We start from the raw sequence: 26,359 nt of genomic DNA on the forward strand, positions 1-26,359 counted from the left end.
CAAGGATGATTGTTGAAGAACCGTATAATGCGCTTTCTTGAATGAGAAATCATCTGTGCAGACATAAGATTTCTTTCCTAATGTACCCTTTCCAGATAGTCTCCCCTCATATCGCGATTCAGGGACTCCAATCAGTTTAAGGTCATCAATAAAGTCAACACAAAAGTCAATGACCTCCTCAGTTCCGTAGGCACTGGCGATGCTCCCTTCTGGACGAGCTCTATTACGAACACATTTCTTGAGTACCCCCATGAACCTTTCGAATGGGAACATGTTGTGTAGAAATACTGGTCCGAGAATATCAATCTCTTTGACAAGGTGCACTAGAAGATGTGTCATGATGTTGAAGAAAGATGGTGGAAATATCAGCTCAAAGCCAACAAGACATTGCACCACATCGTTTTGCAGCTTCTAGATCCCTTTCCAAAAACAACTTCTAGATCTTTTACCATGTTGAAGACGTCTTTACCACTACGGTGCATCGGTTTTGTTCGGTGGTCCGCTTGGCCTTTGAAATGCTTGCCCTTCTTTCGTACCGCATGCCTGATGGGAAGAAACCGACGATGACCCATGTATACAACCTTCTTACAGTGAGTCAACCATATATTATCGGTATCATTGATCGTTACGAACAGCAATGCTCGTAGGTTGAAGTTTTCCTGTTTGTATTCATCCCACATCCGTACACCTTCATCGCCCCAGAGCAATAAGAGTTCTTCGACCAATGGTCTTAGGTACACATCAATGTCATTTCCGGGCTGCTTTGGACCCGGGATAAGCACTGGCATCATGATGAACTTTCGTTTCATGCAGAGCCATGGTGGAAGATTGTACAGACAAAGAGTCACAGGCCAAGTGCTATGACCACTGCTCATCTCACCAAAAGGATTCATGCCATCCGTACTCAAACCGAACCTTATGTTTCTCGCATCCAAATCAAATTTAGGGTACGTTCTATCTATTTTTCTCCACTGCGACCCATCAGCGGGGTGTCTCAACATCGAGTCTTTCTTGCGTTCCTCTTTGTGCCATCGCATCAACTTAGCATTATCTTTATTTCTAAACAGACGCTTCAAACGTGGTATTATAGGCAAATACCACATGACCTTCGCAGGAACTCTCTTCCGGGGAGGCTCTCCCTCGACATCTCCAGGATCATCTTTTCTAATCTTGTAACGCAATGCACTGCATACGGGACATGCATCCAAATTCTCGTACTCGCCTCGGTAGAGGATGCAGTCGTTGGGGCATGCATGTATCTTTTGCACTTCCAGTCCCAAAGGGCAAACAAGTTGTTTGGCTTCATACGTTGTGGCAGGCAATTCATTGTCCTTAGGAAGCATTTTTTTAACAAGTTTGAGTAATTCACCAAATCCCTTGTCGGATACACCATTTGTCGCCTTCCATTGCAGCAACTCCAAGGTGGTGCCAAGTTTCTTAAATCCATTTTGACAATCTGGGTACAACAACTTATGGTGGTCCTCTAACAACTTCTGGAACTTCAACCTCTCTGTTTCACTCTCACAGTCTGCCTGCACATTGTGCAATGCTTGCCCCAGATCGTCGCTGGGATCATTTTCTGCTACATCTACTTCGGGCTCTTCCATGGGAATATCGTCATCGAATGCACCGATTCCAGCATTCCCGGGAAAGTGGTCGTCAAAATCTTCTTCTTCATTGTCTTCCATGGTAACCCCCTGTTCTCCGTGCTTCGTCCAACAAACATACTTTTTCATGAAACCATTTGCGAAAATGTGGCTGTGTAGGATTCTTGAAGATGAGTAATCCTTGTTATTGTTGCAATGAACACACGGGCAGCACATAAAACCATTCTGCTTGTTTGCCTCAGCCACAGACAAAAAATAATGCAGGCCATCAATGAATTCTTTCGAACGTCGGTCAGCATTGTACATCCATTGCCGGTCCATCTGCATTTTAAATAAATCGATTTGAATTCTTTACACGTATCGAATAAATAAAATATATCAAACCTAAATTAAACTAAATGTAACATAACATGAATAATTAAAAGATATGCAATATCTATCATACATCTTGATTAATTAAAAGGGGTACTTAATCCATTACAGAACTTAACAAAGGAGTACTATACATGAAATTTAAAAATTCGGTCAACAACACATAGGTTTTCAACCGTCCTTGCGTTGGAACGCAGAATGTTCTAACGGATTTCTTGCTGGCGCAGAATAAGATGGCGGAGCTGAAACCTCCGAGTTTGGTGGTGACGAACCGTAACGCCGCAATAAATCCTCAAGATCAAACGGAGGTTCCTCGCCCCTTGCCATGCATTCTCTATATTCTTTTTCCAAATAACGGAGCGCTGCCCTATGAAAAGCACTAGGTTTTTTGGACCGACGACCTACTCGAGTTGTGCCCTTCTCTCCAGAAGGACAACGATCACCCCCACCGGCGCCACTCCCTCCAGCTGTTGAAGCCATATTTTACTGAAAAATACCTTTATTTTCCACAAAATTATAAATTCTTACCATTACAAAGCAAAAATTATTTACTATTACAATTACAATGATCAGATTAATAACTCTTGCAAATAACAATGAAATTATATAAAAAAAGACGAAATGTATCATTAATCCTCAAGAAATCTCTAATTAATTGAAAGAAATCTCTATAACTTCTAATTACTTTGACACCCTTCAGTTCCAGGAGTACACTCTTTTCAATATCCAGAAACCCTCTAGAAGAAAAATAAACCTTTATTTCTGAAAATGTATATGTCAGTAACCTCAACCCTGCGGTGATGACACTGCCTTTCGGGGGGACACGGTGCGGTACAAGGATGTCACCAATCGGCTAGTCGCAGCACCAACATTTACGATTAATAGGCACAGCACTTGGCACAGGCAGCATGCTCGTTCATATGCTCTCAGTACAACAACGGCATGCTGACTGCGTCAAATGCTGTCTTCTTATCAATCGGAAGTGCTGGTGATGCGACCAACCGATTTGCGACGTCCTTATAGCGCATCGTGTATCCCTGAAAGGTAGTGCCATCACCGTTGGATGGAGATTAACGACGTATACTTGTTTCGAAATAAAGATTTTTTTAGCTTCTAGATGGTTTCAATGTGAGCCTGATTAAATACATCACTAGAGTGTCAAAATAATCCATTCATAATACAAAAAATTCTATAATATACTCATTTCATTAATTCATTCACGAATAAAAAAATCAACTATCCACAATATGGTCATATATACAAGTACATCACATGAAGTATCTACACTCATTCTAAAAATTTCTACTATCCATATACTCATCTAAATCTAAAAGAAAATTACGCCTACATATATATGCAATCTAGCTAGCAAAATAATGTCCAAGAAATGAGCTAGCTACACATTTTCTCTATTTCTAAAGTATGAAATGAGCTATACAAGCCAAGGAAGAAGAGAAAAACAAGCCCCAAACCTTTAGAGCAGATGGATGGACGGGGAATCAAAGATCTTCACAAATGTGGTGAAGAAATGAGCAAGAACTCCTCTATCCCGAGCCAAGAACAGAGAAAACAAGTGAGCTGAATGGCTCGGGCGGGGGGAGAGGGAAGGGGATAAGGGAAGGCCTTTTGTCCCGGTTGGAGGCACGAACCGGGACAAAAGGGGGGACTTTTGTCCCGGTTGGTGGTTCCAACCGGGACAAAAGGCTACGCGGGCCTTTTGTCCCGGTTGGAACCACCAACCGGGACAAAAGTCTCCCATTTTGTCCCGGTTGGTGTCTCCAACCGGGACAAAAGGCCCCCGTCCCCCCGCTGGCCCGGCTAGCCGTTGGACCCGGGACAAAAGCCACCTATTGTCCCGGGCCCAAAGGCTGCCGGGACAAATGGCCAGGAACAAAGGCCTGTTTTGTAGTAGTGCGTTGTTGTCCGTTCGGCACTTGTCACTTGTCAGCTTCGGCTGCCGCCGCCTGCCGGCCGGATGCCTTGCGGCTAGCTCTTCGGATAGGCTCTTCCGTGTGTCACCGTTTGTCGAAAAATCGAAATCGTGAGCCTTGCTTGCCAGCAGGGGTCTCTATTCCAACGGCTTTCCTAAGGCTCTGTAGGTACACGTACGCTTTCGATTTCTACTAGCTAGGAAGAACACGTGTTATTACGTACTATAACTTACCATTTTGCACGTGTTATTACAAAGCTAGCTAGCTAGGAAGCTGTTTCAAATTCGAACTGACGTACGTAGCCAATGCAACTAGCCTTTTGAAAAAACGTGAGAGATTGTGTCAGCGGCGGGCGGCGGCGGCACGTAGACAAAGCCGATCGATCGACCTGCACATCAGTGTCATACATGTTGTGTCCTGTTTATTTATTTCAGGCTTATTATAGTAGATGCATGCATGCATTGCACCGAGCAGTGGGAGGCCGGGGTAATTTTGGTTGCAGACGGCTCGATCATAAGCTCGCGAGATTGCAATTCCAGGCGAGATAGATGATGTGTCCAATTCAAACTCTAGCAGTCTAGCTGTTCCTGCCTAACAAACGTCGTAAACTAAACACGTCGCTCTGCATATATATGGAAAATTAAAAGTTGACTTTGATCGAGCGACACTCCAAAGATGTCGTTCTTGTTGATTTTTTTAATGAATAGCCAACTACCTTGATGGTTTTAGCATTGTTTTTATCAAGTGGCCGACAGTGTTTTTAGTATAATATTATATATATTTCCCATCATTCCTACCAAGTAGGAGTAGACAATAAACTCAGGCCGTGTTTAGATGTTTTGCAAAAAAAATTTGCGATGGAATCTTGCTAATTTGAAGTACTAAATGAAGTCTATTTATAAAATTTTTTGCACAATTTTATAAATAGACTTCATTTAGTACTTCAAATTAGCAAGATGGGTTGTAAATCGCGAGACGAATCTAATGATGCTAATTAATCCATGATTAATTAATAATTAGCAGATGTTTACTGTAGCATCATTGTTGCAAAGCATGGATTAAGTAGGCTCATTAGATTCGTCTTGCGATTTACAGCCCATCCATGAAAAAAAAATTGTAAATAGATTTCATTTAGTACTTGTCGAAACATTCGATATGACGTTTTTTTGTGTTTACGGAGTTTATGGGGTGGGATGGACCCTGGTTATGGTAGTACTGGTTATTATCATCTGACACTTGCATGCAAACAAAAACAGTTAAGAATGAAAAGTCAGTACGCACTCGATCTGCTTGCATGTAGTGCGATTGTGCGAACAGCTTAAACTAAAGATTAATATGTTTCTTTATTTGGGGTTAGATGTTATGCTTTCTTACTAGAAGAATCCACAGAATTTCTGTTTTTTTTTTTGTTGGTGTAACTCGTCTTAGGACTAGTAATTATAAAGATCACTACTAAAAAAACTTAATCGAGGTGGGCAAAAGTGCTTAACCGAGGCGGGCAGGCCAACCGCCTTGTACACAAGGTCACGGTAAATAATCTATTAACCGTGGCGGTTTTGCTGCCCGCATCGGTTAATCAAATAAAAAAATTAAAAAAATCTGCTGAGCCCATCACGAGCCCATCTGCTGTGCTCATGATGAACCTTAGCTTGTGTATTAGTAGATGAAGTATCCGTGTGTCAATTGAGATCATTTCCCCATAATAAATAGGAAAAAGACTTGAAATGAAGAGAGCCACAAATGAAATTCAACGCAACTGCCTGTAGGGATGGAGCCACGATTTAGACACATGCAAGGGGCCAATAATCCGACAACAACCCTACATGACGTACTACTTATTATTATGACTTCACTACAGTATAGATAAAAAGAAAATCAACATATGGCATGCAATACAAAAGAAAGCTAATTGTCTACTAATTAGCACATCAAAATATTTGATGATTCCATATCATAACTTTGATTTGATGTCAATACCATTTCAATATGTACATTATTCCCTTCATTCCAATTGCTATGATCACTATGGCTTTGTCATAAATTAAACTTATCTAACTTTGATTAAGTTTATCGCAAAAGATACCAATACCTACAACATCAATTTAGTTTTGCTAAATTCATAACAAATGTGTGTATTGCTATTTATTTGGTATTTGAGAATTAACATACTTTTCTAATAAACTTGATCAAAATTAGAGAGATTTGACTTCGGATGAAACTGATCGAGGTGACCAGTAATTTGGAAGGGATGGACTATGTAACTTCGTAGAAGAAGAAGAAAAACTATTATATTTTGAAATGAAGAGAGCTAGCCACAAACGAAAACGTTCAACGAACCCAACTGCATGCCCGTGTGTCTATAAATACCTCTCCTGCGCTCCAAGCTTCTTCCAACACACAGCAGCCATTTACGCATCAATCATGGCACGAACACCCATGATCGCCTTGCACCTTCTCGTCGCCCTTTGCATCCTCTCCAGCGCAAGAACATCCTCTTCAGCTCCCAGCGATGTGGATGGATTCATCGGCTGCCTCTCCGCGGCCATTCCACCTTCCCTCATCCACACCCCAGCGACCAACTCCTACTCTTCGCTCCTGCTGGCCTCCGTCCGGAACCTCCGCTACGTCTTGCCGGGCACCACGAGGCCGCTCCTGATCGTCGCGGTCACCGAGCCCGCCCATGTGCAGGCCACCGTGGTCTGCGGCCGCCGCCACAGCGTCCGCATCCGCACGCGTAGCGGCGGCCACGACTACGAGGGCCTGTCCTACGCCTCCGTCGACCCCGACCAGCACTTCGCCGTGCTGGACCTCGGCGAGCTCCGCTCGATCAGCATCGACGCCTCGAGGTCCGAGGCCTGGGTCGGGTCAGGCGCCACGCTCGGCGAGCTCTACTACGCCGCCGCCGCCGCTAACCAGACGTTCGGGTTCCCCGCCGGCAACTGCCCCACCGTCGGCGTCGGCGGCCACCTGAGCGGCGGCGGGTTCGGCGCGCTGTCACGCAAGTACGGCCTCTCCGCCGACCAAGTCATCGACGCGGTGGTGGTGGACGCCGAGGGCAGGCTGCTGAACCGAAGCACCATGGGGAAGGACCTCTTCTGGGCCATCCGCGGCGGCGGCGGCGAGAGCTTCGGCGTCGTCCTGTCCTGGAAGGTCCGGCTGGTGGCCGTGCCGGAGACCGTCACCGTGTTCAGCATCCGCCGGCTGAGGAACGAGTCCGCCGTCGACCTCATCACCAAGTGGCAGGCGATCTCGCCGGCGCTCCCCCGGGACCTCTACCTCCGCGTGCTGATCCAGAACCAGCAGGCCAACTTCATCGCCCTGTTCCTCGGCCGGTGCGGCGGCCTCGTCGACACCATGCGAGCCCGCTTCCCGGAGCTCGGGATGACGGAGCGGGACTGCCAGGAGATGAGCTGGGTCAAGTCCACCGTCTTCTTCTTCTACAACACCGCCGACAGGCCGGCCGAGGTGCTCCTTGACCGGCGCAACGCCAACTACTACCTCAAGGTGAAGTCCGACCACGTCGCGGAGCCCATCCCGGGGGAGGCGCTGGAGAGCATCTGGACCAAGTGGCTGGAGAAGCCGGAGGCGGCGCTGATCATGCTCGACCCCTACGGCGGGCGGATGCGCAGCATCCCGCCGTCGGCGACGCCGTTCCCGCACCGGGACTACCTCTACCAGTTCCAGTTCTTCTCCTTCTGGTTCGAGAACGGGACGGCGGCGCTGGAGAGGCGGCTGAGCTGGGTGAGGGGGGCGTACGAGGACCTGACGCCGTACGTGTCCAAGAACCCCAGGTCTGTGTACGTGAACTACAGGGACCTGGACATCGGGACGAACGAGCTGGAGGGCAACGTGACCAGCTACGCCAAGGCTAGGGTTTGGGGGGAGAGGTACTTCAAGGGTAACTTCAAGAGGTTGGCGGCGGTGAAGAGCATGGTGGATCCTGACGACTTCTTCCGGAACGAGCAGAGCATCCCTCCTCTTCCTGCTGCAAAACGGTAGAGAGCTCCATGCGTTTGATCCATCATCTATCCGTGCCAAAGAATACTAATTCTTCGTCTGTCTCTCTGTGTGTATATGTGTGTGTGTAGAAAGCTTCAATTCTTTACCTACTATTATATTGGATGTGTATCGTTTTCCCATTTAATTATTTCGTGTGGGTTGGAATAAAAATTTGTTTATGTGATGAAGTAACGTGTACTTAATTTGTTCACTTGATCTCTATGCATGAAAATACTATTGTCTGTTTGTCCAATCGTTTAGCTAGTCTTGGGAAAAAAAATGGGGCAGCCACGCATGACATTTAATGTACAATCATCGCTTAGTTTCAGTTGCTTTGAATGATGGTGTGTCACGTCGACGGGAACCTTCTCGGTACGTTGGCACACGCTGCTAACGTGCTTGGAGCGAGAGTCCCATTCGTCTCCGTTGTGTGAGATAGCCCAGCTGGTAGTAGGTGACTGCATGCATGCACATCCTGATCAAAATTTTCTACCATGGTGATTGAAAGGTCAGCATAGCATGCAGACATACACGCACGGTGCAGCAAATTAAATAAAACAAAAGCGAAGAGTTAGATATATAGCAGCTAGCTAGCTAGATAGCCTGGTTTCAGCATCGTATACTAAATCTCATCGTGTACAGACAATAGCTATGTTGTCATTGTCGCTGAACTAGAGAATAGTCCAAGTAATCTCATCGTGGACTAACAATAATAATCGTCTCTCTTTAATCCTCTCTGGTCGCCTCATCATCGAAGCCATAGCTATGTTGTCATTGTCGATGATGAAATCAAGACTTAGCACACCAACCGTACCTCCATCGAGATCTCCTGAAAACAAATAGCTTTTCCATAGTTTTAGTTTGGGGGGAAATCTGATTTACACTCTCGAACTATAGTGAAAGTCCAATTTTCAATCTTCAATAATTATAACCTGGATAAGTTAGGCTATCCATCTATCGAAGTCGGACAAATTTGACCCTTAGAATGGTTTCAAAGGTGATTTTGTATTAAAAAAACTAATTAAATCTCAAAATCAAAACTAATTCATTTTAAATCAAAATAATATGAAACTAGTACAAGATGTTTTTCAAAATATAACATGTCTATTATTTCTCTATTTCAATCTTAGTTATTTAAAAATAATAGACATAACTACAAGCAACCAAATATTATGAACATAAAAAACTGACAAGTATCGTACCAATAGATAAGTTATATTTTTAGAAAAAAATTGATTCCCATTTTGTATTTTTGATTTAAAATGATTTTTTTGTTTAAATTTGAATATTCTCACAAAATGGAAAGCCAACTTTGAAACCACCTAAAGGGCCAATTTCGTCCGGTTACAACAATTGGATGGCCTCTGCTATCCAGTTTTCTAGTTGTTGAAAATTAATTTTTTACGATAGTTCGAAGGTGTAAACCGGACTTTTCCCTTTTTATTTTGGTTGGCTAAACAGAGCCATTGGAATGTGCATGCATGATGCATGCATGCTGCCAATACATACAACTCCATGTTTCTAAAAAACAAATGGTTCCACGTCCACAGCTTTGCTAAGGATTAAAGAAACAAACGGGAAATGTTCTGGGGTCATTATCTGGTCAACAGCTTGTCCCTGGACAAAAGTCAGAGGAAGGCATGCATGCCTCTTCATCGAACGCATGCTTTCATAACAGTGTTAGTTAACAGGCAGTTCCGCACGCAATCGCGTACTAGTAGCATGCATGCATGGATTATATTATTACTGCGATGCATGGAGCAGCAAAATAAAGATATGTTTGAATAGGTTAAAACTGAATGCTAAACTTTAGTACCCACTTATACTTTTGCTAAAATTTTTAAATCTTAGCTAAAGTTTAGCCCTTCCGTTTTGAATATACTAGTGAACTTTAGTACTTGCACATCCAAACACCTCCTTTCCAAAATTATAAGTCATTCCAAGAATCTTGGAGAGTCAAAGTTTTTCAAGTTTGACCAAATTTATATACCAAGATAATAATATTTATGATACCAATTAAATTTCATTAGATTTTTTGTTAGTTATATTTTCATAGTATACATATTTGATGTTATAAATCTTTATATTTCTCTCTATAATTTTGGTCAAATTTTGAGATAGTTTGACTCTCCAAAATTTTTGAAATGACTTATAATTTGAAACGGAGGGAGTAGTTCCCAACAAGGACACGGCGGGCAGCTGAGACATAAAAGTCCAAGACCAACCACCACCAAGAAGCGCCCATGCCTGCTAATTAGTACTAGCACTAATCAAATCCGCGTAGCCACACTTGGCATCATGCATGGGCATGTTTTTTATTAAAAAAATATCTCACGTCGCCGGCCTTCTCGATCTAACTAATCACTCCCTAATCTCTGCTTCCTAATCGGGCAGGTCGTTGACCAATCAGCTCGATCGACAGCGTGATGATCGATGACGATACGTGTGCAGCAGATGGCAATATTTGTAGTATTAGTCTCTTTTGACTTTCCTTTTTGTACGTGTGGACCATTCATTCAGAGGCCACGACCAGTAAGTAGATCATCGTGTAGAGACATGCTAATTGCAGGAACGAACTGACCGGGATGGATTCATGCATCACATGTTCAGAGTTTAATTCCACGTCAGCTGGAGGACACGCGGAGGATCCGGTCAACTCCTGGTACTACTTTTGCCTTCATCTCTCTCTAAAAACAAAAACAAAACAAACAAAACAAACAAACTCGTGGTACCTTCCTTTCATTGCCTGCCTCTGGCCGCCTGGCTGCGCGGCCTCTCGCTCGTCGAACACATCCCTTCCCGCCGGCGGCACCGGCGGTTTGGCCGTAGCAGCGCGTGAAACGTGGCCGCCGGCTCTCTGGACGGATAAGTGTACACGCGCATGTGCGAACGCCGCCGTTGATCGCGTTCGATTCGTTGGCGTTGGCGTTGCACCTGCACGCTCTAGTCCCGCACTCGCATAAGCGTCGGCCCCGGCGGCCTCCTCACGTACGCCGGCCGGGGTCGCCGCCGCCCGGCCGGCCACGTCGGCTCTAGTGATGACAGCATGGGAGGGGCTGCTGGCTGCAGCGCTCAAGGTAGGATCGGAGTGGAACAAACGAGATCGAGGAGCCACGATTATGGATCGGAACCGCAGAGATGGACTAACTGGGGGCTGCTGAATCGACAGCGAGGAGGAGTGGAGTCGGTGAGCTGAATCGGCGAGAGAAGAAACGGAAACGGCGAGTAGCAACGCCGGCGGTGTCGGTGTAACAGAAGTCTCTGTTGTGCTCCAGGTTGTGAGTCAAAAAATCTACCAAGGATACCGCAGATGTGTGTCTCAAAGAAACACGTCTATGATATACGACTGCTCAGAGATATGCATTCAACAAACATTTAATTTCTGTGCGCATGTGTGGTAAGTGACGAATAGCGATTTTTTTTTAGATTAAGGATAAAAACATCCGGCCTCTACACCCATGTGGTGGATACTTACAGCCAAAGTGGCGAATAGCTGACGTGTATTAGCTAGCGCCCACGTACGTCTCTAGTTCTACTTCACATACATATATAATTAATGTTTTGCTATATATCATCTTTCTTCGATTCTATGACACTGAAAAGATTTTGTCCACAGAGCGTTCATATTAATTATCGGATCGGATGTGCATGCATATATAGAATATTGAGTTATTGGAAGAATAATGTGGCCTCAATGCACTAGCTAGGAACTGATGGGATCATGTAGATTGCATTGCAGTATATATTATACAAAGAGCAGCTGCTAGATGCATGTATTATTGATTTATTGTACACAATAATGTTTGCTCCCACGCAAAGACAGCAATGAAAAAGAAGAATAATAAGAGGAGAAACATAAAGTCTACGACCAATCAGCACCAAGAACGGCCTCAAATAATCCGCAGAGCCACACTTGGCTGTCAGCACAGCAGGTAGGAAAGGTACTTTGTTTATTAATTTCTGCACATCTCACCTGCCGCCGCCATCAAGCGGCCGATCGACCTTCACTGGTCAATCATGGGGGGTTTCTTATTCGGGCAGGTTCAGCATGACAGCCATGATGATGATACGTGTGGTGCAGTAGATCTTTTGTGGATCGTTCGGAGGCCACGACAAAGATAGATCTTCCGGGTGTTCCGTTTGACCCTGCACGTGCAGAGACATGCAAATGTGCAATTTGCAGGAACTAACCGGGATGGATCATCACGTCGAGTGCACGCTACCGCGTCGTCGTCTTCCACGTCAGCTGATGATCCGGTCAACTCGTGGTACTTGGCCTTGCGTTCCTCTGTCTCAAAAAAAAAAACTAGTGGTCCCTGCCTGCCTGGCTGCGTGCGCGGCCTCGAGCTCGATCCCTTCGCGCCGGCTGCACCGGTTTGGCGGTTTGGACGTAGCAGCGCGTAACAATCTGCACACACGTGGCCGACGGCTCTCTGGAGTCTGGACGGATAAGTCTACACACGCGCATGCCGTGCCAGCGTCGTCGTCGCGTTCAACTCGTTGGCGTTGCACGCCAGTTTCTGCACTTGCATACAAGTCGGCTCCGGCGGCCAACTCACGCCGGGATCGCCGCCGCCCGGTCACGCTGACGCGACAGGCCGACGATCCAGCGACGGCGACCAAGTGGCCCTACCGGCGGCGGGCGATTGGCCCGGCCTGTGCCGAGCCAGGTGGCGCTGTGGGGCCCGCCGCTCCACTACCGACCCAGACTTGGTGAAAACAGCAGTTCCAGTGGGGCTTCTAAATTTGGGTGAGCAAATGTCCATTTAGAAGCACACTTCTAAATTTTACTCATCTAAATATGGGCCTCCACTCCAGCAGACTGAGTAAATTGAGCTTCCATTTTCTCAGCTGACAATTGGGTCCCACTTGTCATTCCCTCCGCATGTCACCCACCTTTCCCACTCGCCCGTGCCCTCCCCGCGCTGCCGGTGCCCGCTCGTCGTCCAGTCGCAGTCTGCCACTTCCGTGCCGTCTGCCGCTCATGGCGTGCGGTCCTCTCTGGCTGGAGCTTCCTCGCCGCCCACGCGGCCCGCCGGGGCCGCTCCTCCTCACCGCCGGCCCGTACCGCAGTTGCCCACGCTCGTGGCACGGCGACCTCGTGGACCTTGCCGGCACCATCGCGAGGCTTAGGGCGGCGCTTCTCTGTTCTTCTCGTGGCTCCTCTGTTCCCGTGGCTCCGTCGCGAGAAGAAGAGACCATCTTCTTTTCCCGTGGCTCCTTCTCTGTTCTTTCTTGGTGCCCTTCTCTGTTCCTTGCACAGGGTGACAGCCTGAGGGCGGCCACGCAGAGGCCGGCGGCGGCCAGTGGCGCGCGGCCCCCGGCGTGGACCAGAGGCACGTGGCCTTGGCGTGCAGCCCAGGCGCGGCCAGCGGCCATGCCACACGCGGCCAGGGCGGCCAGCAACGGCGCACGGCCCCGCAGGCGGTGTGGCGAGGGCGGCAGCACCTTCCCCTCCTTTGCGTTGAATTCGGCGGCGGCGTCGAGTCTGGCGGTGGCGTCGAGTCTGGCGGTGGCTCAGGGTGGGCGACGTGGACGACGGAGGCCATGGGCGCGGGGTCCTCGGCGGTCGGCGCATGCGGCCAGGGGGCGTGCGGCGCGCGACCACGCGGCCTCGGCGCGCAGCCAGCCTAGGCACGACGGGGGCCATGCGCGCGGGGTCCTCGGCGGTCGGCGCCCGTGGCCAGGGGGCACGCTCCGCCAGCTCCGCGGCTGTAACATCCCGAAAATTGACTAAAATAAATCATGCGCTAAAGCTGTGTTTCGTCGTTGAGCTCGAGATCCTTCTAAAACCCTAAACCCCAAATCCCGAGACTATTTCTCTGTCCCGAACACCCGTTGTCCCATCCTCCTCTGCGCGCGACACGCGCGTGGCCGACCAGCCGTGGACCACACCGCGAATCCCGCCTGCACTCGACGCACACGACCGTCGCGCGTGGCCGGCCGGGGCCGCATCGCGTCGGCGCGAATCCCGCCCTTCCTCTCTCTCCATTTCCCTCTCCCCTCCTTTTTTTCTTTTTCTCTCTTTCTTTTCTTTTCCCATTTTCTTTTTCTCTTTTCTTTTCTCTCTCTCCTTCCTCCTACCCCGTGCGCTCGGCCCCTCCTCCCTCCTGCTCCGCCGACCTCACCAGCTCGACGCTGCCCTGGCCGCACGCGCCCACAGGGGCAGTCCCGCGCCCCGGCCGCCCGCTGCTCGCCGCGCACACCGCCCTCGGGCCGTGCCCACGCGAACGCCCGCGCACACGCAGGCCCGGGGCTCACCCCAACGCCGGCCGCGGAGACGAGCCACGCCGCCGCCCGTGCGTGCTCACACCACCACCTCCCTACTCCCTGTTCCCACGCGTTACAAGGCAGCCCCGCGACCCGAGCCGTGCACGCGCCCACGCCACGCCGCGGCGCCGACCGAACCACGCCGCCGGTCCCGCTCGCCCGTACTCGCCCACAGCACCGGCGACCTCCGCACAGCGCCGCCTGCGACGGTCGACGCCTGCGCCGAGGCGTCGCATCACCTCGTCGCCCGCACGCAAGCACGCCCCGCCGTTGACGCCCCGCCAGTGCTGCACAGCGCCCGTGTCGCCGCTCGCCGGCGCGCCCTCACCTCCACCGACCTAGCTCGCCTATAAAAGGCACCCCGACGTCGCTTCACCACCCCACAGCCATCCCCACCACCTCCGGCCCCCACACCTAGCTCGCAGCGCCGCCGCCTAGCTCCTCCATCACCGCCGCCTCGTCGATCCGCCCTCACACGCCACTTCAACTCAAGGTGAAGCCGGGGATCGGACCCCACACCTCTCCACTTCATTTTCCCCCTTCCCCCATCCACTATCATGGCCCAGGGCCACCGGCCGAGCACCGCCGCCGCCTAATGTCGCCGGCCACCGTGGCTGGGCCACTGCAGGCTGCCGCAGGACGAGCCGCGGCAGGGGACCGAGTCCTCTCGCCCCGCTCCCCATTTTCCCCTAACCCCGAGGCCATATCCGCACCCAGAGCAGCCGGTCGGGCCGCCGCCGGCGAGCCCTCCCCGCTCCTCTGTTTTCCAGCACGGGGGAAGAGGAAGAAGGCAGTGCAGTTTTGCCCAAAGGCCCCTGGCCTTCTTTCTTTTTTTTAGAGTCCTCCCACCTTTTGTACCATTTGCAAAGGAGACCCTGCCCTTTACCATATTTCAAAATAAATCCCTTCCACATATAAACGTAATTCTAATTATGCCATTAACCCTTCCCAAAATAGTCCAGATATTTCTAGAAAATTGCAACCAGGCCCCTACCTCCTCAAGAATAATTACAACTAAGCCCCGACCCCTTGTCCGGCAACAAACCTTTACTAAACCTATCATTTCATGTACCAAACAACCCCGGATCAAACCGTTGGAAGAAGTCCCTGTAGTGAATGAGTACCCCGATGTCTTTCCCGAAGAACTTCCCGGTATGCCACCAGATAGGGACGTAGAATTTGTCATTGATCTTGTTCCTGGAACCGCCCCCATAGCCAAGAGACCGTATAGGATGGCAGCCTCCGAGTTGGCAGAATTAAAGAAACAACTAGAGGAACTACAACGAATTGGCTTCATCAGGCCAAGTTCGTCACCTTGGGGAGCCCCGGTTCTATTCGTCAAGAAGAAGTACGGAAGTATGAGGTTATGTGTAGATTACCAGGCACTAAACGAAGTCACTATCAAGAATAAGTACCCCCTTCCCAGGATCGATGATCTTTTCGATCAATTAAAAGGAGCCAAGTACTTCTCCAAGATTGATCTCAGGTCCGGATATTTTCAGCTCAAGATCAGGGAAAGCGACATCCCGAAGACAGCCTTTGTCACCCGATACGGACAGTTTGAGTTCACAGTGATGTCTTTTGGACTGACAAATGCACCCGCTTATTTCATGAACCTCATGAACAAAGTTTTTATGGACGAGCTAGATAAGTTTGTCGTAGTCTTCATTGACGACATACTTATTTACTTGAAGAATATTCAGGAGCACGAACAGCACCTGAGGGTAGTCTTGGAGAAACTGAGAGTGCATAGGCTGTACGCCAAATTCAGCAAGTGTGAGTTCTGACTGGAGAAAGTAGCTTTCCTTGGTCATATTCTGACCGCGGAAGGAGTAGCAGTGGATCCCGAGAAGGTCGAAGCAGTCTCCAACTGGCAACCACCGACCAACGTGAGTGAGATCAGAAGTTTTCTTGGATTAGCTGGGTATTATCGGAGATTCATTGAAGGATTTTCTAAGATAGCCCGGCCCATGACAGAGCTGCTCAAGAAAGAAAAGAAGTTCACCTGGACGGAGTCGTGTGAAAGGAGCTTCCGGGGGTTGAAGCAAAGATTGACGACAGCCCCAGTGCTAACCCTGCCGGACATCCATCGGGATTTTGTCATCTATTGTGATGCATCCCGGCAAGGATTAGGTTGTGTACTGATACAGGACGGGAAGGTCGTTGCATATGCTTCCCGCCAGCTCAGGCCTCATGAGCAGAACTATCCGACCCATGATTTAGAACTTGCAGCCGTAGTGCACGCTCTTAAAATTTGGAGGCATTATTTGATCGGGAACAAGTGCGAAATCTTTACCGACCATAAAAGTCTGAAGTATATCTTCACCCAGCCAGACTTGAACTTGAGACAAAGAAGATGGCTGGAATTAGTCAAAGATTATAATTTGGAAATTCATTATCACCCAGGTAAAGCCAATGTAGTAGCCGATGCCCTAAGTCGGAAATCCTACGGGCCCAAGAATGACCATTTACAAGAGGAAATGGCACGATTAAATGTGCACATTGTCCCTCGAGGCTCCGGCCAAGTGCTGAACGTTCAATCCGCTCTAGAAGAAAGAATCAGGAAAGCCCAGAGATCGGACAAGGGACTGATGGAAATCCGGAGACAGACCAGAGAAAATAAGGCACCAGACTTTAGAGTGGATAATAAGGGAACATTATGGTATAAAGATAGGATTTGTGTGCCCCAGAAGGGAGACTTCAGACAAATAATCATGGACGAAGCCCATAACTCGGCCTACTCCATCCACCCAGGATCCACCAAAATGTATATGGACCTAAGACAGAAATATTGGTGGAATGGGATGAAGGCAGATATTGCACGATTTGTCGCCCATTGCGATACTTGCCAGAGAATCAAAGCTGAACACCAGAAGTCGGCAGGATTGTTGCAACCCCTACCTATCCCGATTTGGAAGTGGGACGAGATAGGAATGGATTTCGTGGTGGGTCTGCCTAGGACCCAGAAAGGACACGATTCCATATGGGTAATAGTGGATCGACTTACTAAATCAGCTCATTTCATACCCGTACGAACCAATTACGGCGGAGAGAAGCTAGCCAAGCTTTATGTGGAAAACATAGTGAAGTTGCATGGTGTGCCCAGTCGAATTGTCTCAGATAGAGGAACCCAGTTCACCTCTAGATTTTGGAAAAGTTTGCATAAAGCCATGGGCACCAAGCTGGACTTTAGTTCCGCTTATCACCCGCAGACTGATGGTCAGACAGAAAGGGTAAATCAGATTTTGGAAGATATGTTGAGAGCGTGTGTCCTCACTTATGACAAGGATTGGGAACAGAGTTTACCCTATGCCGAGTTCTCATACAACAACGGGTACCAAGCAAGCTTGGGCATGTCACCGTTTGAAGCTCTCTACGGAAGAAAATGCAGAACCCCTCTGATGTGGTCAGAAGTTGGAGAACGTGCCCTAGTCGGGCCCGCGCTCATAAAAGAGGCAGAAGAAAGAGTTGCCGAGATTAGAGAAAAGCTGAAAGCAGCTCAGTCCCGACGGAAGAGCTACGCCGACAAGAAAAGATGAGAAATAAGTTTCAACCCAGGGGATTTCGTATATCTCAAGGTATCACCCATCCGAGGAACCCGAAGATTTCAGGTGCAAGGAAAATTGGCCCCTCGGTACATTGGACCATACCGAGTCCTGAAGAAAGTCGGAGCAGTGGCGTACCGTCTAGAGCTACCAGAAGAAATGTCGGATATGCACCCAGTATTCCATGTCTCGCAATTGAGAAGGTGTTTGAGGGTACCCGAGGCAGAACAGGTGCCAGTGGAAACGATAGATCTACAGCCAGACCTACGATATCAAGAAGTACCGATCAAGATTCTAGATACTGTCACCAGAAGAACCAGAAACTCCGAAGTGCGAATCTGCAGAGTTCAGTGGAGCAGACACGGAGTAAAAGAAGCTACGTGGGAACGCGAAGACGCTCTGAAGAAGGAATTTCCCCACCTATTTAGGAACCAGCCGAATCTCGAGGACGAGATTCATTTTAAGTGGGGTAGGTTTGTGACATCCCGAAAATTGACTAAAATAAATCATGCGCTAAAGCTGTGTTTCGTCGTTGAGCTCGAGATCCTTCTAAAACCCTAAACCCCAAATCCTGAGACTATTTCTCTGTCCCGAACACCCGTTGTCCCATCCTCCTCTGCGCGCGACGCGCGCGTGGCCGACCAGCCGTGGACCACGCCGCGAATCCCGCCTGCACTCGACGCACGCGACCGTCGCGCGTGGCCGGCCGGGGCCGCATCGCATCGGCGCGAATCCCGCCCTTCCTCTCTCTCCATTTCCCTCTCCCCTCCTTTTTTTCTTTTTCTCTCTTTCTTTTCTTTTCCCATTTTCTTTTTCTCTTTTCTTTTCTCTCTCTCCTTCCTCCTACCCCGTGCGCTCGGCCCCTCCTCCCTCCTGCTCCGCCGACCTCACCAGCTCGACGCTGCCCTGGCCGCACGCGCCCACAGGGGCAGTCCCGCGCCCCGGCCGCCCGCCGCTCGCCGTGCACACCGCCCTCGGGCCGTGCCCACGCGAACGCCCGCGCACACGCAGGCCCGGGGCTCACCACAACGCCGGCCGCGGAGACGAGCCACGCCGCCGCCCGTGCATGCTCACACCACCACCTCCCTACTCCCTGTTCCCACGCGTTGCAAGGCAGCCCCGCGACCCGAGCCGTGCACGCGCCCACGCCACGCCGCGGCGCCGACCGAACCACGCCGCCGGTCCCGCTCGCCCGTACTCGCCCACAGCACCGGCGACCTCCGCACAGCGCCGCCTGCGACGGTCGACGCCTGCGCCGAGGCGTCGCATCACCTCGTCGCCCGCACGCAAGCACGCCCCGCCGTTGACGCCCCGCCAGTGCTGCACAGCGCCCATGTCGCCGCTCGCCGGCGCGCCCTCCCCTCCACCGACCTAGCTCGCCTATAAAAGGCACCCCGACGGCGCTTCACCACCCCACAGCCATCCCCACCACCTCCGGCCCCCACACCTAGCTCGCAGCGCCGCCGCCTAGCTCCTCCATCACCGCCGCCTCGTCGATCCGCCCTCACACGCCACTTCAACTCAAGGTGAAGCCGGGGATCGGACCCCACACCTCTCCACTTCATTTCCCCCCTTCCCCCATCCACTATCATGGCCCAGGGCCACCGGCCGAGCACCGCCGCCGCCTAATGTCGCCGGCCACCGTGGCTGGGCCACTGCAGGCTGCCGCAGGACGAGCCGCGGCAGGGGACCGGGTCCTCTCGCCCCGCTCCCCATTTTCCCCTAACCCCGAGGCCATATCCGCACCCAGAGCAGCCGGTCGGGCCGCCGCCGGCGAGCCCTCCCCGCTCCTCTGTTTTCCAGCACGGGGGAAGAGGAAGAAGGCAGTGCAGTTTTGCCCAAAGGCCCCTGGCCTTCTTTCTTTTTTTTAGAGTCCTCCCACCTTTTGTACCATTTGCAAAGGAGACCCTGCCCTTTACCATATTTCAAAATAAATCCCTTCCACATATAAACGTAATTCTAATTATGCCATTAACCCTTCCCAAAATAGTCCAGATATTTCTAGAAAATTGCAACCAGGCCCCTACCTCCTCAAGAATAATTACAACTAAGCCCCGACCCCTTGTTCGGCAACAAACCTTTACTAGACCTATCATTTCATGTACCAAACAACCCCGGATCAAACCGAAACTTTACCATGCCTAATTTAACCCAGTCTTGACCATGTCATTCAGAAACCACTTGAAAATATCACTCTATACTCTATATTTCATGTGTCCCCGTTTCGAGCTCGACGACAAATCTTTATTTTGATTGTGTGCTTGTTTGTGTGCGCTGTAGACCACGGAGTGAACGAAGGAGAACCCGTCAACGAGCCGTACTGTGAGCAGGAGAACGAGGACCAGTTCCGCAACCCCGAGCCCAAAGGACAGGACTTTCCCGAAGGCTACGAAGACGGCAAGTTCAATCCCATCCTTTGATGCATGTTTCGGTCCTAGTTTTTATAAACACAACCCAATGGCCTGTTTTATAAAAATTGCATAAGTTTTGCTTGCATGAAAACACGGTTGGATAGCCACCCCTTGTTTTGTGATAACCATTCCTTGACCACCTAGATTAATGTCTGATATTTGCTTGGACGTTAATCGACACTAGAACGCTTAGGACTTTACTCATAATATGATTTATTTGATAAAGAAAATGTGTGTGTGTGGGAAGGGATAAAATGTGGATTTTCGAAAGATAAGTATGGACGGGATGGACGACATTTCTGTGTGAATTGCCGATTGGTGTGCTTATGCCTGTGTGGCAGGGCAAAGAAGGGAGATATCCATCTTGCCGTGTCTAAGGACCGAGTTGGTGTGTCATCTCACCTAACTCCACTATCGTGCAAACCACTCGACCGTTGAATGGGCAACGGCGTAGCATAAATCCCACTAGTTGGTGTGGTAGCCATCAGGAGAGCTGAGAGCAACGGGTGACTAAGGAAAAGGGATAAGCCCCGAGTGACTTATGCCCGGTTATACCTAAGTGAACGGTCAATGACCCCTTGGTGCATCCCGTGATGGCTAGTCAGGCTTTGCTCTGGTGGGTAATGGCTATGTTGGGATCTACACCGACACGACGGTGTTCGAGTTGTGGTATCCTACTTGTGGGTAAAGTTGCACACCTCTGCAGAGTTAAGAATCTATTCGAATAGTCTGTGCCCACGGTATTGGGCGAATTACGGTGTGGTCATATAACTAGTGTTTCATTGGGATGGGCTGGTGTGAGTTGTTTTGGAATTGTGTCCGGCAGTTGTGCCGTGTGCTACGACGGACGAGGAGTCCGGTAGCAGTTTTAAAAACCCGAACTCCGTGTTACTGCAAAAACTGATTTCTAAAAGGTTTTCCGTAAAATAAACCCCTGCATAAAATGTCGTTTTTCTGCAAATTAAACCGTAACCTTATCCTTGATTTACCTATGCATATTATTCTGTTATAACCCCCTCCGTGGGTGTGGTTGGACTTGCTGAGTACGTTTGTACTCACCCCACTCTTACTTTTTACAGAAGAAGACCCAGACTTCGTACCAGACGACGCCGAGTAGGGTTATCGTTCTACACCCAACCTTGCCTGTGGAACCGGCCCTGTTGAGATGCCTCCGCTGTCGCAGTACTCAGAGCCCGTGGTAGACCCCATGTGGTTTGCGGTCTGGTGTTACGTCGTAGCTTGGTTAATTATTATTATCATCTGTATCGAGTGTCCTCCAAGGTTTGTACGGTTTTGAACCATCTGATGTAATAAATGTGGCATCAGCCTCCTGAGACTGGTGCTTTGTATCACATTTAAGTCTTCTCTTATGAGGGGACGCTTCAGCGGCGGACCGGCAGGCCGGCACCGCCGGGGCGACCGCCGGCTTCGCGCCGGGCCGGCGGCCGGGCCTCCTCGTCCTCGCCCACCGCTTCCTCTGGCTTCTGGGTTTGGATTTGGCTCCGAGGAGGCGGCGGATCGGACGCGAGCGGGTGGCGGCGGGACGGAGCGCAGCCGCCGGCGGCGGGATCGGAACGGGCGCTATGCTAGGTGGAGAACGCAGGGAAGAAAGAAAGGGAGAAAAAATGGGGCCCACAGTTAGCAGCCCAAATAGAAGACCACCAAATTGGGGGATGGGGTGAGAAATTTGGAAGCCCTACCAAAATAAAAACTTATTTGGAAGACTTGCTAGAGATCAAATTTTTACATCCACTATGTAAATATGGATATGATCGCCTATTTAATCACCCTGCTGAAGATGCTCTAACGAGCCATCCATTCCTTGACGTGTTCTGAATGGTCCGTGGCAGCCGCGGCGAGTGGGTGGCCGCGGGGTGTCGCCCGCTCGGCCTCGCTAGCATGGGCCACAGAGGGCGCACGGCCATGCGCTTAGGCAGCAAGCGAGGCCCATGCAAGCGGGCCATGAAGCGCATGAGCTGCGGCCCAGTTTCTCTGTCAAGACGTTTGAGGTCCAATAAAATCTGGTAAAGTCACATAATGTTCCGGCCTGTATCTCAAAAAAAAAACATAAGGTCCCGGCCTGCAACGCCTGCCTATTCCAGTTTAATTTTTTTTCGTTCACAGACTCTGACTGCGACCTTGCAAGCGAAGCCTCACCCTCACTCATGTAAACAGAGAATTGCATGCGAACAAATTCATGAGAAAACAGACACAGAAGTACAATACGATCGAAAGCTATGGAGATTGGGTATGGCAGTGTGACAAAGAGAATCATCAGATGCATGACAACTTCATCATTTAGCAAATCCAATTCTTAACTGGATGGATGGTTAAAAGTTCGGACGATTGGACGATGATACAATTTTAGTCTGAAACTACGAGGACTTCATCAGGTACAGATCCAACTACTACTGATCCAACTACTACTACTGATGAGTCTCAAAATAGAATCACACGCAGCACGTATGCATGTCCCTACACCCTGACCTTCACCCTCAGCTCAGCAAGGATCGACGGGAACTTCAGCACCAACTGAGCAAAACCATCGGTCAGCACCGCATTCTTGAAGTTCTTCTCGTCCGCAAAGAAGTCGATGCATCCCTTCTTCAGCTCCGGGCAGCTGTACATTTCAGCACAAGCCAGAGTACTAGCCACTGTATCCGCTGAAATGTTTCCCCGCAGCTTACTAGCACACAGAAGCTTCAGACGGTCCAATGCGTAGCGGTCGGCCGCGGCGAGCAGATCCTGAAGCTTCTCCGTCGGAGTTGGCGAGTCCCCGGCTAGCACGTCGTCGGTGGGGAATGCGTCGGTGTACATGAACCGAAGCATGAGCTTGAACGTCGCGGGCGCGATGTCATGCAAGGTGATGGATCTCATCTTGGCGTCCGTCATGGATCCCAGGAGCTGCGCCTTGAAGACCGGCGAGCGGGCGGCGAGCACCGCCCGGTGGGCGGGGAACTCCTCGCTGTCGACGACGAACGACACGTCGGAGCCTTCCGTGGAATCCAGGAGGACGCCGAGGTGTCTCCCTATGTCGGAGGGCGGGGCGTCGTCCAAGGCGTTGTCAGGCACAACCTTGACCCCGCACATGACGATGAACGAGCCATCCTCCATCAGGTAGAGCGACTTGAGGACGCTTCGCTGCACGAACAGCAGCCAACCACGGGAGGCATTTGGTGGGAAGACATGCACTAACCTGCTTCTATAGGACGAGGACGGAGCACCGTCTCTGTCCATCACGAAAACCTCGAAGATAGCCTTGGCGTCTTTAGATTTGCTCCTATGAGAGAGGAATATAGATAGGTACTCGCCCTTGTTCTTTTCTTTAACCCAACGGGGGTAGCAATCGATCCTCCAGAGGTGCCCCCCAGCGGAGATGTCGCCGGAGCGGACGATGTGCCCAATGGCGACGTTCTTCGTTGCTTCGTAGTTGAGCTTGAACTGATGCGTGAAGCTACAGTGGTCGAACATGCTGGCGGCTCTCATCTTTGCTTGCAGTAGTTGGACGGGATTGCAGATCGAGTGGCCAGGAGCACTACTCCTACTTCTACTAGTAGGACGGCAATGTGTGTGTGGCCGATGGATCGAGGACGGCACGAACACAGTGTGTGCGACCCAAGGAGCTGGCTTTGCGGCCGGCTCGGAACAGGGGATGGGAGGAAGGATGCGAGGGAGGCGATGCGATAGGAATGGGGAGGAGAAAGAGGCTGGGAGGGCGGGGATTGCGGCACTGGCAAATGGCAAGGTCGGTGGTGCGCTCCACTGCCGTGTGTGCGCGACTGTGCGCAGATGGTTCCCTTGTGGCGTTTCATTTTTTACCGGCCTTTAGTTGTCTCGTATAAAGTTTTTGAAAAAAAGAAATTTTTTACATTTGAAGTACTAAATATAGACTAATCATAAAATTAATTACAGAACTCGTCTGTAAATCGCGAGACGAATCTAATGAGTCTAATTAATTCGCCATTAGAAATTATTTACTGTAGCAATTTAGCGTCTAATTACGGCCTAATTAAGTTCATTAGATTCGTCTCGCGATTTACAGGCAAATTGTGCAATGCGTTTTTTATTTCGTTTAGATTTAAATCTCTATGCAGGTGCTGGAATTTTTTTTTAGAATTTTAAATTATACAACTAAATAAGGGCCTAGTACTCCGTATACTATTGTGAGGGGTCCTGAACAAACGCCGCTAGCAGGATGGGTAAATTTGCTACATGACATTCTTCAACGTTGATTTTTAATGTTTGGCACTACCAATTTTATTTTTTTAGAAAGACATCAGAAAAATGCTTCATTACTGATTCATATCAAGAAAAATAATTGATGATAAAAAAGAACAACTTGACACAAAATGATATAAAGAAAATAAAATCACATCGAAATATTCTCTAGTCGTCTTCTTTATTCGATTGTTCGTCATCCACCGGAGAGGCAACAAAGAAAAGGGACACCAACAAACGATATTGCCACACAAGACTTTGAAGACCGCAAAAATCACTCGCTGCTTTCAACAAAATCTAACAATCGCTAAAAGAACATTGCTACGCGCCAAAATAATTTTTCAAATTTAGAGGAGAGAAAAAATAAATAACAAGATCAAATATCTTTAATTTTTCAAATAATTTTTCAAATTTAGAGGTGACAAATCATATACTGTTTGCATGGTTGTATTATTTTCATTTATAGTACAACTGATTATATACATAAATTTTTTATTTATCTATAGATATATTTTTAGCTGCGCGGTCCGTCCGCATGAGCATTTTGGTCCTGCGCTGAACCCCTGCCTGGACCTCCATTTCGATGGACCATCTCGGCCGGAGCTTGGAGATAGGCAGATGGCCCTGTACCATCGCCTGACAGAGACAACACAGTGAAGAGATGCGGCCGGGATTCTCGGGATGGCGTGCTGCGTTCCTTCGTTGTGAAGCAAGAAGCTCTACACCGCTGGTCAGACCGAGAGCGCGAAAGCCTGTACGGCTGGCTGGGACGGCGCTGGCTGGTGAGGAGATGAACCGCTCAAAATCCACTCCAGAGGTTTTTGAATTGACGGGTGGCTTAGTCATGTGAAAAAAGTACTATATCTGTCGGTAACTATGTACTAGGGTACCCCTTCTTACTGTGTCAAGACTCGCGTAATTATCCGTAACAACGCCCTAAGGAGCTGAGCAGCCGGACCCTTGGGGACCGACTTCATCTCACCGGACCAACGATCCAGTACCCGCTTCCCGCTCGGGAACGGGTCCGGTGACGCCGCGTGTCCCAGAGAAGGGAGTGTTCAGCCAAAACAGCCAGGGGCCCCGGACCTCCCACAGGGTCCCGGACCCCATACTATCCGGACCTCTCAGCGGGGAGGGAACAAACACCCCGCCTAGGGGGGTCCGGAGCCGCCACGTGTCCGCAGGCGCAGGCACACGCGCGACCGCGAAGCTTTCTCGGGAAGACTCGCCCACCTACCACATTCAATGCGGGAGACGTTAAGTACGCTCTGCCACAACAGAGCCCGAGGTGACTTTTGCCAAGCTGAACTGTTGATCGCGCGTTACCAAGGCGCACAGTGCAGCCGTTGGCGCCGCCCACGCCACGCGCGTCAATCTGCTACGCCAGTTAGACACGACAGCTCGGCGACGGAGTATCATAACGCCTACGCGGTAGACCCAACAGCCTACGCCGCAACCTACACTGCCTCAACGGGCGCCTCGCCGATGGGACAAGTGAAGACCCCCTTCGGTCAGAGAGTCTACAGTGCGATGAAGCGTATCCGGAAAGAGATTCTCAACCACTATAGCACCATTAATGTCTTTTTCGTAGTATACTATACATCCTTGTTCGGCCCACCTGTCGGGGTCCAACGCCTGTGTAGCGTCTTCCTTGCACTATAAAAGGGAGACGCCCGTTAGAGAAGGACTCAAGTCTAAGGAAGGACTTGAAGACAGATGATAGACTCATCCACAGACACGAGAGCAATACATCTCCCAGTGAACGTAGGGTATTACGCTCCGACGGCCCGAACCACTCTAAATCCTCGAGTGTTCTTGTGTTCTTACTTCATGAGTAGATCTGAGGAATCGCTTGCACTTCCCCGAGTAACCACCCTCTGGGATTAGGCGGGTGCACTACGCCACCCGGCTGTGGCCCTCCTCCTAGAGCCACGACATCTCCCCTACTTGGCGCGCCAGATGTCGTGGTATGGTAAACCACAGCCGGATGGCGGAATGCACCCGCC

The 26,359-nt window shown here is 49.9% G+C and overlaps 2 protein-coding genes across 2 annotated transcripts; one reads left to right on the forward strand and one right to left on the reverse strand.

Moving 5' to 3' along the window:
* The first annotated feature begins 6,284 nt into the window (after nucleotides 1-6,284).
* Nucleotides 6,285-8,125, forward strand: LOC120680072 (berberine bridge enzyme-like Cyn d 4). The gene has a single exon (XM_039961715.1). The coding sequence runs from the start codon at nucleotides 6,332-6,334 to the stop codon at nucleotides 7,907-7,909; it is 1,578 nt and encodes a 525-aa protein (XP_039817649.1). The 5' UTR covers nucleotides 6,285-6,331; the 3' UTR covers nucleotides 7,910-8,125.
* A 14,307-nt stretch (nucleotides 8,126-22,432) lies between these two features.
* Nucleotides 22,433-23,895, reverse strand: LOC120680275 (BTB/POZ and MATH domain-containing protein 1-like). Its single transcript, XM_039961896.1, has one exon. The coding sequence runs from the start codon at nucleotides 23,619-23,621 to the stop codon at nucleotides 22,611-22,613; it is 1,011 nt and encodes a 336-aa protein (XP_039817830.1). The 5' UTR covers nucleotides 23,622-23,895; the 3' UTR covers nucleotides 22,433-22,610.
* Nucleotides 23,896-26,359: the final 2,464 nt, after the last annotated feature.

Source organism: Panicum virgatum, chromosome 6N (assembly GCF_016808335.1).
Source record: "Panicum virgatum strain AP13 chromosome 6N, P.virgatum_v5, whole genome shotgun sequence".
In the NCBI taxonomy this organism is placed as follows: Eukaryota; Viridiplantae; Streptophyta; class Magnoliopsida; order Poales; family Poaceae; genus Panicum; species Panicum virgatum.

What these genes read in the sequence shown, in the direction of transcription:
- LOC120680072 (XM_039961715.1), top strand. Translation starts at nt 6,332, where the DNA reads ATGGCACGAACACCCATGATCGCCTTGCACCTTCTCGTCGCCCTTTGC.
- LOC120680275 (XM_039961896.1), bottom strand. Translation starts at nt 23,621, where the DNA reads ATGAGAGCCGCCAGCATGTTCGACCACTGTAGCTTCACGCATCAGTTC.